The sequence below is a fragment of the Pezoporus flaviventris genome, unplaced genomic scaffold, assembly GCF_033815535.1.
Source record: "Pezoporus flaviventris isolate CSIRO_AGI_PZ_B2104156 unplaced genomic scaffold, CSIRO_AGI_Pfla_v1 ptg000031l, whole genome shotgun sequence".
NCBI classification, from domain to species: Eukaryota; Metazoa; Chordata; class Aves; order Psittaciformes; family Psittacidae; genus Pezoporus; species Pezoporus flaviventris.
The window spans coordinates 9,296,965-9,312,436 of record NW_026892579.1 but is presented as its reverse complement, the minus strand read 5'-3'; the positions used below and the strand labels follow the sequence as shown (position 1 = coordinate 9,312,436).

Here is a 15,472-nt window from a genome sequence, read left to right as displayed (position 1 = left end):
AAAGTTTTACAGATAACTTGGGCATATTTATGTAAACTTCAGTCACATCTCTTGACAAGTAAAGGTTATAATCACAAAATTCTTCTTTTAAACTGATTAAGCCCCCATTCTGTACTAAGATTCTTAAAGGCACAAGGTTGATCTTGCAAGTGAGATCCTTAAGCCTTTTGAAAGAACTGCATGGACATTCCTTAATAGAAAACATGTAAAAAAAAGTCATTTTTAACAGCATTAGTTTGAGCTAGCCCATTTCACTCTGCACTTAGATGGACCAAAAAAGTTTAAGCAATTACAGAACAACTGTGGTTACAGTGACCTTCAACTCAAGGTGACAATTTGTCAAATTGCTATTACTTTCAGCACAGAACAAAGCAATTAAGTTCACAAAACAAGTATTCATAGTAACTTATTGATCATGCTACCCATATGCAATACTTCATAGAGGGTTGGTTTGTTTGTTTAGCTTTTTTTCTCCCAATAATTAGGCACTAGGAAAAATATGTGCCTACCAAAGCTTTTAAACTTTCTTATTCATAAAGCTTTGATTTTGAACTAATTTAAAGCTGGTGAACATGTGCTGGTGCTTCTTCAGTTCTGAGCCATCAGTTATTAGAATAAGTCATTCTGTGTATTAGATGATGAATCAAAGTCCTTTTTTTTTCTGTTCAGGACAGAAATGCAGCTGAGCACAGCTCTGTTACACAAACCAACCACCATTTCACATTGTTTTCCTATTCACTCAAACTTCTTCTTTGTAAAAGGAGGTTTTTAAGAAATAAACTCATCTATTTTCAGCAGATCCTTTATGAAAATGTCATTTTTAATAAATAAGAAAAAAGTTAAATATGGTAACAGACACAGGTCTATTCAAGAGTATTCTGCACTAGGCAACAAGATGCTGAAACTTGCTGTGTTGTGTTGCCCTCTTCCGGTTGACAGCACTTAAATCTTTTAATTCTTCTACTCAACGAGCCATTGCATCTCAACTTCTTTCATAAAAAAATCAGATATGCAGATTCAAGTAGCAGTTAACTTTACCTCTAGCCTTTATTTTTATGCTTAAGGTATTTTTGATCTAAAATTCTATAGAAATAAACTTTACTTTTAACCTCTACATCTTTCTAATACTAATTTTGAGGATTATCAAAACATCAGCTAGTGTTTGAAAAGATGACTAAAAAACCAACTTCAGTACTGGTAAGCAAGCCTCATGGCAAGAGGCTTAAAGAGCTTAATTGATTCAGCTTGCTGAAGAAAACTGAAGCTGCTGAAATTACTCTTATGTAAGTGAACTTGGAAGGTTAGAAAGTCAGAATTTAAAGTGGTATAAGGCAAAACAAAATCTAGAAATTGGAGTAAGTCAGACAAATTCAGCCCTAAAATGCAATGGAGGCTTTTCACCCCAAAAACAACAAAAAGATTTTAATAACCCACTAGCATAAAGGGTGGATTCATTGTTACTTGAAAACTTTACAAGTGGACCCAGTATCTTTCCAAACAATCTGTTTTGGTCAACTGTCATAATATGGATCAAATTGTGATGCTGATTGGCATACTCTGCATACATGGGTTTTGCAATTAATTATCTGAGCTCTGCCAATTAATGTGGCAATACGACTAAACCAGTCTTCCATTGCTTCAGGAAGGGCCATGCTCAGGCTTCTGATTCATTTATTGAGCCAGATATTAATACTGCCTTAGAATATTTCATTTCCTCCTCCTGGCCTGCTATTTTTAGAGTGCAGGTCATGGTGGACATTTAAATCTATTTAGACATCTTGGTACTGCAACCTTGACAGAAAGAACAAAGTGTTAGATTTAATCCAGGTATTATTAAGTATGGGGAATTTTACTCACATAGCTAAGCAGATAAACATCCTAACAATTTGTAACTGCACAATTTAATCACAGGATCTTAAGGGACTTATGATAGGTAAAACCTGTTCAAAGCTAGGGCCTATTATGTAATTAGACAATAAAACTAATAACCTAATCAAAACCCTTAGAAAATAGAGGCAAAGGAAATGCTCATTCCAGTACCACGTTCTAGTGGCATCTCCTAGTACCCAAGTAAAGAAACAAGCAAACAAGTAATTCCAGACCATCCCTTTTGGGGCTGGCAAGCAAACAACAGCCAGCCTGCCTTAAGCCAAGTGCAACTTTAGAAAAGCACATAAAAACATGTAAAGAAAAGTTTTAATATGTTTTCTTTCACCTACTTTTGTTATTTTATCCTCAAGAATGAAATGCTACTTACAACTGGAAATACAATATACTCATAGGGCAGATTTCAGAGGAAAGGAGGAAGATTGACAAGAACAAGCAAGAGCAAGTGGGTAAGCATGACACAGGGCAAGAGCAAGATACCAAAACCAATGGATGAGTGCAAACTAAGTGTACAACAAATCAGACTCAGAGTGGTTCATCAGGGTAATCTCTATCAGCATGTAGAGACTCCTCTCCAGTGTCTGACTAATAGGCCCTGTCACAGTGCCTGGAGCCAAAGACTGATGAAAACTTCCTGCCATCTACCAGCTGTATATTTTGCTCAATTAGAAAGTGCAAAACCAGCTGGTCTTATGAACATGGGGAAAAAGTCCTCAAGCCAAACTACCTCCAGTACTGTACAAGAAAAGCAATGCTTTTTAATGTGTAACATAGGCAAAACAATTATTATTATAATCTCTCTTGCTATTAAAGAACAAGTGAAAAAAAGCACTCTATTCAATGGTACTATTAGATAAAAAAGCAAGAAAGTTTTCATGCACCTGTCAACTGAAGACATAGCAGCTTATACTTCTCAAGTAGTGACATAGAGAACCTTTTTTTTTTTCTGGACACATGTAAGCAAAAGTGTCAAAAACAAAAAAAATTACTATTTTTAAACCATCTCTGGTAGAAAAAAGCTTCCACCTCTGTCAAAGGTTCATGTGTGCAAGCTCCATAATGACACAGCTCAGACTATGACAGCTGGTAATAAAATCTCCAAGATCTCTCAGCCAACTTTTAAAATTGCAAATGAGTTGATCCTTAGCAATACTTAGTCTTTTACTTCATCTTCTACAGTAGATGCCTGGATTCTGGTCCAATCTTGACTGCTACACTTAAAAGGAGAGGTGCTGGACAAGGGCGTTCACAATTACCTGTGGTTAGTTTAGCTCTGACTTACCCAAGTATAACATTTGTATTTTTGCCATCTTTTTGTCCCACACATACCATCAGATTTGGCTACCACACAAGGTATGATTCATATTATTCTTTAGAAATGTATTTCAATAGAAAAGCTTTACAACTGAAAGAGTATTTTGAATTTTGAAAATATCAAGCCTTCAGTGAAAAGCACATCTGGTCACTTTATTGCATACACTTATTCCTGCAGCAACTTCTTCAGATACATTTAGTAATTGCTAAAGCTGATTTTTCTTAGTCAATATCATAATCTAGTACCTTTCTCTGAAGGAAAACAAATTCATCCACCTCATACTGTGCAAACATAAACTAAGCAGTTCCCTTCACAGAATTTCCTTCGAATAATTTGGGGGTAATGGAAGGTATAGAGACTAAGAGGAGGAACTCTTCTCCACTGAAGACAATGCCTAATATTTCCTGCCATCCACCTGCATATCCTTAAGTATCTACAAAAACACATGGGGAATAAACATCCACTGTAACACAAACCCAGGCTAAATTGGCTTTCAGGTACTTATGTAAGGACATGCAAGCAACTAACTAGAACGCATAGCTGACTTCTACCAGCACTAATAGAAATTTAATCCAGTCACGGTGCGGGGTAAATACATCTTAAGAACACTTTTGAGGTGGTTACTTCAGTATATGCAAGTCTCACCAAGTACTGTAGGATTATGTTAAAATTACAGGAATCAATTCCTTGCATGGAATTAAATTATAATCTCACCCTTCCTAACGCTTTCTGAAAATTCCTGTAAACACACAGACTTTTATGATGAGCAGTAATCAGTACACAGACCAAACCAAGCAAAAAAAGCAAGACACACCTGCATCCACTTTTTTAAAAAAGAGGAACATTTAGAAATATTAAGAGAAGCATTACTGAAAATAATACACACCAACCTTCTCAAAGGCTGTCTCAGCATCATCTTTCTTTATGCCTGGTCTTTCATTCTTAGTTAGACATTTTTGGCTTAAACTATAGCAAGTAAGGGTTCCCAGTTGAAAAGATAATGAGCATGAAAATAAATACTACTGGCTGAAGGGATATATATTACAGAATTGCCTTTTTTTACTGAATTGCTTTTTTTCTCTCTCTTTTTTTTCTATTTTAAAAAAAAAAAAGAAAGCCTTACTAGCTTGAAATCATGTGATATACAAAATTTCCCTCACGGCTTAAAGGTCTGTACCTTATTCAAGAGAGCAAAACCTCCATTTTTACAAACCCATTTACCTGATTTTTTTGAAAAGACTTCAAAAAACCCCTAACAAAGCAAAAACAAACAAAACCACCCCCAAGCCTATCAGCAAACAAAAAAAACAACTTAGTTACCAAACAAACAAAATGCTGTGAGTGAACTACTTTTCCTGATACATATTTTTTGATGCTTATAAAAACCTTGCCATCTGCTATGATCTCTAACAAAATAACTGACTTCCGTTCTCAATCTAAGGTTTCACTATGACAGTAAATGTCTTAAATCTAACACTAAAAGTTACTTCAGTCTCACTGGAAGATTGTATAGCTTTGCATGGTCATTAAAGCCTGTTCCAAAAGTAGTATCAGACTACTCAGTACTACGAATAAAGGATTTTTGATAGCTACAGGTGCAAAACTTAAACATAAATAGATGAAAATGTTTTGAAGACAGAACAGAGCAGAACTGTTTCATTTGCAGAGAGGCTTCATTAACTCTATATAAACTTTTAATCATACATAATTCCAAACTTCATTTTGACCTCAACGCTATAAAAAACTAAGGGGATATAAAAAAATTGTGAAGGATTCCAAGGAATAAGTCTCCAAGTAAACCACTGAGAAAAATAGGTGCACTGGCAAATTAATACAAAAAATATTCAAATCCAGTTTTGGATCGTATAATATACAACTACAAGACAAATATAAGAACTACATGCAAGGCCTATGCCATTACTTTCACCTTATAAGGCTAACAAGAAAAGAAGCCTATACAGTGGTTGAGGGAAAAGTGCCACTCCTGAAATATCTTAGACCTTTCAGAGGGCATTCTGCACCCAAAGCAGTCTTCATAGTTAGCAGTTATTTCTAACGATAGAATTAGCTTTTTAAAAACAAAGCCCCAAACATAATCTATATCAGCCTTAGTACATTCTTAAGTATTACACAGTTACAAATGGTAATTATCTATATTATTAGAAATACAGTCCACATATAAAACTAATTTGCTAATTTATGCAACTCAAAGATCCAGCAATGATGAGCATGTAAAGTTATAGCATAATGTTAGAAAAGGGAACATATAATTCTGAAAAGAGATTATGATATATGACACGTCAGTGGGAAGCTTTGGTAATAGTGGTTTTATTTCATTTTCTCCTACCTGATAAATTCTAAATGGGATGTATCGAAATCCACTATCTTCTGGAGGATACTCCATGAGTTTTCGATTTATTGCCCAAAACTGCTCAAATTTATCTGTGAAGGTAAAATTAGATTTTGTTAATAACACATATTCTTTTCGAGCTCAGACTAGTAAATGAGACAGGATTTCAAAAACATAAAGAGCATGCAGAATTTCCTTACGTAAATTTGACATATGAATTGATTTTCATAGTATCATAGAATAGTTAGGGTTGGAAAGGACCTTACGATCATCTAGTTCCAACCCCCTGCCATGGGCAGGGACACCTCACACTAAACCATGTCACCCAAGGCTCTGTCGAGCCTGGCCTTGAACACTGCCAGGGATGGAGCATTCACAGCTTCCCTGGGCAACCCATTCCAGTGCCAAATGTGTATTTGGATACATTTTTAAAACTTCTTACTCCTGAGATTTGAAAGAACATGAAAGGACAAGACATGAAAAAAACATATACTATTAAAAGAATCATAGAATAGTTAGGGTTGAAAAGGACCATACGATCATCTAGTTCCAAACGCCCTTCCATGGGCAGGGACACCTTACACTAAATCATAGCACCCAAGGCCTCGTCCAACCTGGTCTTGAACACTGCCAGGGATGGAGCATTCACAACCTCCCTGGGCAACCCATTCCAGTGCCTCACCACCCTAACAGGAAAGAATTTCCTCCTTATATCCAATCTAAACTTCCCCTGTTTAAGTTTTAACCTGTTACCCCTTGTCCTGTCACTACAGTCCCTAATGAAGAGTCCCTCTTCAGCATCCCTATAGGCCCCCTTCAGATACTGGAAGGCTGCTATGAGGTCTCCACGCAGCCTTCTCTTCTCCAGGCTGAACAGCCCCAACTTCCTCAGCCTGTCTTCATACGGGAGGTGCTCCAGTCTCCTGATCATCCTCTTGGCCCTTCTCTGGACTTGTTCCAACAGTTCCATGTCCTTTTTATGTTGAGGACACCAGAACTGCACACAACACTCCACGGGAGGTCTCACAAGAGCAGAGTAGAGGGTCAGCTCCTTCCACCTGCTGGTCACGCTGCTCTTCATGCAGACCAGGATACGGTTGGCTTTCTGGGCTGCAAGTGCACACTGAAGCTGGCTCATGTTCAGTTTCTCATAGACCAACACCCCCAAGTCCTTCTCTGCAGGGCTGCTCCGAATCCCTTCTTTGCCCAACCTGTAGCTGTGCCTGGGATTGCTCCGACCCAGGTGTAGGACCTTGCACTTGGCATGATTAAACTTCATGAGGTTGGCATCAGCCCACCTCACAAGCGTGTCAAGGTCCCTCTGGATGGCATTCCTTCCCTCCAGCGTATCAACCGAACCACACAGCTTGGTGTCATCGGCAAACTTGCTGAGGGCGCACTCAATCCCACTGTCCATGTCAGCGACAAAGATGTTGAACAAGACCGGTCCCACACCGATCCCTGAGGGACACCACTCATTACTGGTCTCCAGCTGGACATTGAGCCATTGACCACAACTCTTTGTGTGCGGCCATCCAGCCAGTTCTTTATCCACCGAGTGGTCCATCCATCAAATTGATGTCTCTCCAATTTAGAGACAAGGATGTCGTGTGGGACAGTGTCAAACGCTTTGCACAAGTCCAGGTAGATGACATCAACTGCTCTACCCCTGTCCATCAGTTCTGTAGCCCCATCATAGAAGGCCCCCAGATTGGTCAGGCAGGATTTCCCCTTAGTGAAGCCACGCTGGCTGTCACCAAGCACCTCATTGTTTTTCATGTGCCTTAGCATGCCTTCCAGGAGAATCTGTTCCAAGATTTTGCCAGGCACAGAGGTAAGACTGACTGGTCTGTAGTTCCTTGGATCATCCATTTTCCCCTTCTTGAAATTGGGGTTTATAATTCCCTTTTTCCAGTTATCGGGAACTTCACCTGACTGCCATGTTTTCTCAAATATGATGGACAGTGGCTTAGCAACTTCATTCACCAGCACCCTCAGGACCCGCAGATAGATTTCATCAGGACCCATGGACTTGTGCATGTTCAGGTTCTTAAGATGGTCTCGAACCAGATCCTCTCCTACAGTGGGCCTAGGGTCTTCATTCTCACAGTCCCTGCGTCTGCCTTCTAAGACTTGGGTGGTGTGGTCAGAGCATCTGCAGTGAAGACTGAGGCAAAGAAGTCATTAAAAACCTCAGCCTTCTCCAAATCCAGGGTAGCCAGTTCTCCTGATATTTGTTCCCTACATTTCTCTTCCCTATTTATTCTTGTCCTGGGTTTAGCAGTAGCAGTCATTTTTTCTCCTTCTTAGTAGCTGGTGCCACGCTGTGATTTTGACTTCCGGCCTGGGAACAGAGCTGATAACACTGATGTTTACTCTGACCAAGGACTTTCTGGGTCTCATGCTCTGCCAGGGAGGAGGGGAAGCTGGGAGGAAGCAGAGACAGGACACCTGATCCAAACTAGCCAACGGGGTATTCCATACCACAGCACGTCATGCCCAGTATATAAACTGGGGTCAGTTACCCAGAAGAGCTAGATCTCTGTTCAGGTCAGGCTGGGTATCGGTCGGCAGGTGGCGAGCGGTTGTATTCTCTTCCCTTGTTATTTCCCTTATCATTATTATTATTATTGGTGGTAGCAGCAGTGGTTTGTGTTATACCTTAGTTACTGGACTGTTCTTATCTCAACCTGTGGGAGTTCCATTCTTTTGATTCTCCTCTCCTTCCCTCCAGGAGCAGGGGAGGGGGGGAAGGGAAGAAAGAGGCGGAGGGGGAGTAGATCGTGTGCCTGACTTGCCAACAAGAGTTTAAACCAGAATAATTCTGAAGCCAAAGGTAAGTCATAGGCAGTCTCCTATAAAAACTGCAATGTAGCAACTTACCAAACTGAAAGAGAAAGCAACCTGAATTCATATTGTATCTCCCACTGTCAGGGAAATATTGTGCCACAAGTTACAGATTTCGTTACCTCAATACTGTCTAATCCCCCACCCCACTTCCCACTGCCACTGGTCCACACTCTCAAAGTTTGCTAAGAATACCCTATTGTTCTTAACTATATATGAATAATAGGTGTAAAGTAGAGAAACTAAGATAGTAGAAAAACTTCTTGAGGTGTTTACATTTGGATATGTAAACCTTAAAATAATCTTCAACAATGTACAATATAATCAGAAAATATACTGCCGGTTTCATGACACAACCTGAAAACAAAAGGTTATGTTTGAAACATATTTTTGTTAATATTATCCAAGTAACTAGGTTTAGTAAAGTAGCCCAAGGCAGCACACCATTTCATCCTGTTCAGACATTACAAGAACAGAATAGCTTATTGTGTTTAAAATAATATAAGGAGAGCAGTTTTTTTTCAATTTTCCCTCCTCAGCACAATATTTGGACAAGTCTCAAGAAACCTGGTGGTGTAACAATTACAGAATTCAGCCCCCCTGAGCTAAGGTGAAATTCAGGAAATCTAGTCGCAGAACAAAGGATCCTCGCGCTTCCAAAACTGCTAATAATAATTAAAACAATTGCAGAAAATTGAAATAGTCTGGGATTTGCTTCACTCCCATGTACAGTACAGATGCCTGTCAGTGCACTAAAAGACATAGTTAATATATATGGCAGGTTTTACATTGCATTGCTTTTCCTGACTGAATATGACAAGGCAGGAATTTCCAAGAAATGGTAGACAAACTCCTGCCAGGTATTCTGTAGGAGCATTTCCTGATACTTATCTCAAAGTACTTCCACACCCTTGTTTCCTGAGAGGCAAGTGCCTCTTGACAAGCACTTACATGAACGGCAGTCATCATCATGAGATGAGGAGCTGTTTGGACAAAGGGCACCACCCCATAGCTCACCAGCTGGGGAGCTTAGCAGGTGGCTGTGACAGCGATGACCCTGGCTCTGCGCCCAAGCAAGCCTGCATTTGGGAACCTCAGCCTACACTTAGAGGTTTATTCTTACAAAGGCTGACACAAAGAATGACTGACTGCATCCTCCTCACAAACTCCATCAGTGGGGAGGTGAAGACCTAGCACACTTCCCTTGTCCTTGGAGACAGCATTGAGAATGACTTACAACTTTCACTACAGACTGTGTGGACAGTAGGCACTGATTGATTTATACTTCAGTTACCACTTCTGACTATATACTCAGTTGATAAAATAACTAATTATGCGATACACAAACCAAAATGAACAAAGCCTACTTCAGCTAGTTAGCTTCAGCGGACTCTTAAATAAGGAATGTACGTATTTGGAGACATCCTACTTAAACATAAATGAAACAAACATAACTTCATCTACTTGTTTACTATTGCAGTAACTAGTTGAGTGAACAGCTTACTGTCCTCAAATTTCAACAGAAATGAGCAAATACATCTTATGGATAAGATGAACATGGAATTCTGAACAAATAACAGACAGTAGGAGCTTAAATAGATTTTTCCCTTGTGACATATATGGCAAACAAGTGAATCTTTGAAGGATAAAAACATTAGACATTAGTAATGTTTAATGTAATCTAGAGTTGATTCACTTCTTCATTCCAACTTCCTCACCTCCCAGAAATTATGCAGGTAACCTTATTCAAAGCAGGTAAATTTACAAATTTATTATTCTCTGAACACAGAGATATTGCTCAAGAGAATCTATTGTTTTATCAAGATGTTTAAATTTCTAATATTTTCTAAAAGTAACAGCAATAACTCTGCAACAGTTAACAATGAGACTTGTTGCATTTCATGATCAAGTATGTTTTGTCAATCTGCCTTATATCCTCAGAATGAAAAACTTTCTAATAAATTAGCTAGAAATAATGGAGTCAGACGTCTCAAGACACATCTCCACTGTGTGTACTGCACTGTCTGAAGACATCTACGCTAATTCATCCTCATAACCTTTTGCTGCTGTCCTCCAAACATCTTTGCATGGATGTGGTATTTTTAGTATGGGAAACTGAGCTGAGTGTAAGAAAATTAACACAAGTTTTCAAAGCAAGCAGCAGGAAAAGGTTATCCAGTTTGCATACTGATATATATGACTGGCAAAAGCTTTTATTAGCATTAGGGGCATTGACTGAATGCCAGAAGCCTAAAGCTCCAAAAATCTAAAATTAACTTTTGCAGAAAACTTAAGACTCAAAGCTTAAAACAAACAAAAAAACCCAACACAACCAAACATACCCCACCCCACCCCGCTCCGAGCACCACCACCACCAAACACCTTGAAAATGTAAGTGAAAGGATTTCTCATTCTCCCATTTCTGTGTGTAAGTACCTCCTTTATATGCAAAACAGACTTAAGGAAGCTTTAGTGCTATGACGAGCTATAAGAACCAATTAGTGCTTTGGCTAGCCAGTTCTTAAAGACAGAAGACACCAGAAGTTTGACAATCAAAACAAAACTGAGTTTTCACCAATCGAGTAAACAAGAACATTTCCCTACCTATTAGCAAAAGCACTTTGCACACTCATCTCCCTCCCCTGTAAAAAGCTTATGCAGTCTACCTCGTATCTAAACTCCTGTAATAGCCAAATCTGATTACTTTTGTTTTCCACAACCCATCTGTTTTCAAGAAAGTGCTTGACCAATGTGCTAAAGAGTTTCTGTATTAGCAATAAACAGGATATGCAAAAGGAACATGCTCATATCTGAACAACAGTATTTAAAGTAATAGCAATAAGATCCAAACAGAAGTGAGATTAGTGACAGTATAAAAGTTTCATATGACTACTAATCATATTTCTTAAACAAGAGAGGGTGGTTGCTATATAACTTTGCCTAAAGGGAAATATAAAACTTTTTCACTGCATTTTATGTCAAAGAGCAGAAAATTGATAATCAAATAATACAGGTGAGATCCAGTTGAAAAATCCATCACTTAAAAATGTAAGTCACTTATAAGTATTTATTAGAAATGCGGTCACTAAATGATACCAGACATATTATCCTTCAATACTACAGAGATGCACACATGCATGATTTTTTATTGGTACTATTTATGGCGTCTTCTTAAAGCCATTTATTTGTATAAATTTGAAATGTATCTCTAGCTCTATTCAAGCAATACCAATGTGCAGCTTGCATAAAAATGTGTCCAATCCTCAAGTTCAAAAGACACAAATCTTTTGTGTATTCTCAGTGGTTCACCACTGTCTAGTAACCATATGAACTATAGAAATAATTCACAGCTAGAAGCACTTGCACAGAACCAACCATAACATTAACTACAAAACTGTAGTGGGTCTCATGCAGAGCACACAGCGCTCATGTAGAGCACGAGAGACCAAGAAATCCTTGATTAGGGTAAGCACTACTTAGCAATGAGTAAAACATTGGTGTGTTATCAGCATTGCTCTCAGACTACCAGCTCCTACAAAGAAAATGAACTCTATCCCAGCTGAAACCATCAGAGACCAGACTCTACAACTGATGTATCAGAATCATAGAAAAACTTTAAATTGGAAGTGTCTTTGGAGGTCAAACTTTGGAATAAAAGCTCCTGCCCCCACCTCCCCTCCCCCACAAAAAAAAAAGAAAAAAAAAAAGAAAAAAAAAAAGAAGCTGAAGAGCTGTCTACACAAAGTCAAATGAGTTTGCTCAAGGCCTTGCCCAGTCATGTTTTGACTGTCACCACAGGTTTCCACTCAACCACTCTCACTTCCTCTGCCCAAATATCCCAGACTTCCTCCCGCAGAAACTTGGAACCATTTTGTTTTGTAATTCTACAAATCTACTGCCAATGGAGGCATGCCTGAGAGCAATCTGACTCTATCTAGTCTACCAGCCTTCCTTCTAGGTAGTGGAAAGCAGCTATTAGGTCCATCCTCAGCTTTCTCACCTTCAGCCTAAACAAGACAATTCTCCCCACTCTCTTTTAATATAGCATATGCTCCAGCCCCTAATCATCCTAGCAGCACTCTGCTGGACTCTTTTATATTTGCCAACGATTCTTTTGTCCTGGAGTCCCAAAGAAGCCAACAGCATTCCCGGCAAAGCTTTACAAGTGCTGAGCCGAGGGGAAGAATTACTCACCATCTGGCTATATTCTAGGGGACACAAGGGCAAAAACAGCTCCCTGGTTAATCTTCAATTTTGCAACACACACAACAGACTTTTAATTCAGCTTGCTGCTCACCATGAGACACTTACAGAAAGCTGCTTCTCAGTCAGTCCCTAGCCTGGCTGGATGTATGGGGTCCTTCCTGTCCCTGGTGCAAGACTCTGCACTTGTTTCTGTCAGCTCCTGCTTGCCTATTGCTCCAGCTTGTCACGGTTCCTCTGAAGGGCAGATCTGCCATCAACTGGTCTCAACAACTTTTTCATTTAGTCATAAACTCACTAAGGGTTTAATCTGTCACATATATATGATCAAATAAACTGTACTTTACAGACAGCTACAAGTCAAGGATACAAAGTATTATTTTCTTAACATTAAAGGAAGCATATTTTCTACTGACTCATGCTCTAATAAGCATTGCGTTTGCAGCCAGAAAGGAGTCTTCTCAAAATTTAGTATTAATTCTACTTCCACTTTGTTTCCAGGAAGACTAAGACTCTACACGCATGAAGAGGTCTGCTGACTGCTGAGCAATATTAACCAATTTTGTAAGAAGTTAGGTTTTTTGTAACATGCCTCAAACATGAAGCACTGTTGATGATAAAAGATAAACATTATAAACACTTCAAAACTAACTGTACCATGCTATTCAGAAACAGTCTTTACAGGTAGTTACTCTATTTCTCAGCTATTTAAAGACTTGTCTCTAAATTACTTTAAGCCATCTAATCTCATAGTTCTTATTTGTGTACAATAAAACCACAGATAATCACAATTATCATGATCTTCAGGAGGACTCCAATGCATATTTGACTATTACAGTTCAGTGCCAGCCCTTCTGAGAACAGACTTTGAAATACTGACATGGCGCCATTAAAATGTACTATTTTTTTTTTTTCCTGTTTTACACATTGCCACCATGCCCAGTTAAAATGCTATTGCAGTTAAATGCTGAGGTTACTTGGGTATTTTGACAGATTGTGGTATAGAATACAAATCCACAACTGAAGATGGCACATAAGTTTCCTAGTCTTTTTCAGACTATTTTCAGGAACAAGTTAACTATCGCATATGGAGAGATAAGACTTTAGAACTGTTTTGACTTAATGTAAGCGACAGACGCTACCTATAGAAATATGTGGAAATATTCTTCCCATCACAGTTAGCAAAGTAACAACATCCAACATGAATGTATATATGTGAAGTAGTCATAATTTTCCCATGCAATTACACAACAGTCATTGCCTGAAATATCTCCACCATATGAAGTGCCCATTAATTTTACATACCCCCCAAATTTGCATTCAGTTGGCATGTTACTATGTAACACCACAGAAAAGCAGTGGTGATTGTAAAATTTAAATGTCAAAACCAAATAGGTTTTACTTGGCCTGCCCATTCCAAATAAGACATGGAATCTTTGCAAAGATCATGCTAACTAGCTCAAGTACTAATAACAGTCAAGTACAGTGGTATGGGCCTCAAGGTTGGCAACGTAGGTTTGCCACTCCCTTTTTAGTACTATTATAATTTAAAAAAATTCAATCAATTCAACTCAACTTGCCTATATGCACTGTAACAAATTGCCAACAGAAGTGTTTACTATCAGAGAACTAAGAAAAACTTCCTTATGTATAGTTAGCTGTAAATTCTAGTTTGAAAAAATATACTAATTCATAAGCCACACTATAAATTGAGCTACAGATGCAGTCCAAGAAAAAAAAAGTGGGAATCCCTCCCCCCAGCACTGTACAATTAGGTTTGAGGGTGTTGTATTTAACACATTTACTTTTATGCTGTAATTTATCCATTAGCTATTATAGCAAAATAGCATTCTGAAGATAGAGAAATAAAAGCACATTGCTTGAGTGTTGCAGGTTAACAGGACATTTTGAGAACCGTATGACAAAGCAGTATTTCACTCTTCAGATTATCTATCAGATCCTAAAAGGTCTTTTCCTCCTGTTTTAACATACACAAGGGAGCCATACCCTAGAAACATTCTTCTCACTTACTAAATGTATTCACAAAACAGAAGTTTCACTTTAAGTACACTGTTTCCTTGACATCATCTCCCTTTGTTTTTCTAGGTCATCAAATTATCCGGAAAAGGTTCAGGGGAAGAAAATAATAAAGACGGAAGACTTTCTTTCCTTTAATCAAATATGAAAATGCATATATCCCACCAAATATAAGCTTTCTGTGTAGCCTAAAAGCAGATGATGTCAGTAGGTATTGTCACTTAAGCTAAAAAGAAAGCTCTGATAACTATTAAACAAAAATGTATAATCCATTTTTTAAATACATAACCCACAGGTTGTGTAGGAATAGAGCAGGAGGGCTTATTACAGACTTTCCTGAGTAAGTCAAAGGGAAAAGGACACCTGACAATGTCATCTGTCCTCCCATTCTCTGCTCACAGACTAGATAGCCTGGATGTTTTAATACCTTCTTTGCCTCTGATTATGCTCAGTTCATATACCTGAAAATAGAGCAGCATATCTCTGTATAATTCACTAACCTACTTTGCTTTCCTTGTACTATGCTTTTTCTAATACAGCTTTTCTTCAGAGTTAAGGCACCTTTACATTAATGCATCTGTCAAGCTCAGGCATTTAACTAGCAGAAAATAATGTAAAAGCATTTCAAACTGCGAAGCAAAAAACCCTCAACTACTAAAGTTAATTTTAAAAATTAAGCCTGTTTTTAGAGAGAGTTTACTGTAAAATTTAGTTAGACCTTACACATCTTACAGGAAATGACATTTTAAGGGGAGGAAGGAAAGCAGAAGGCAGTACAAAACAAACAAACAAAACAACAAAAAAAACAGGCTCTGCATCACTTACACCCAAGT

General features: G+C 38.4%; 1 protein-coding gene across 3 annotated transcripts in view; it reads right to left on the bottom strand.

Annotated features, from left to right (window-relative positions):
• Positions 1 to 15,472, bottom strand: part of ATG5 (autophagy related 5) — a 79,054-nt gene that overhangs the window by 40,183 nt on the left and 23,399 nt on the right. For all 3 annotated transcript variants that reach the window (XR_009744544.1, XM_061460206.1, XM_061460205.1), the window contains exon 5: positions 5,550 to 5,644. Coding sequence is in view for 2 of the 3 variants with exons in the window: in XM_061460206.1 (XP_061316190.1) it covers positions 5,550 to 5,644 (95 nt within the window). In the remaining variant the exon portion in view is untranslated. The remainder of the gene's footprint in view (positions 1 to 5,549; positions 5,645 to 15,472) is intronic.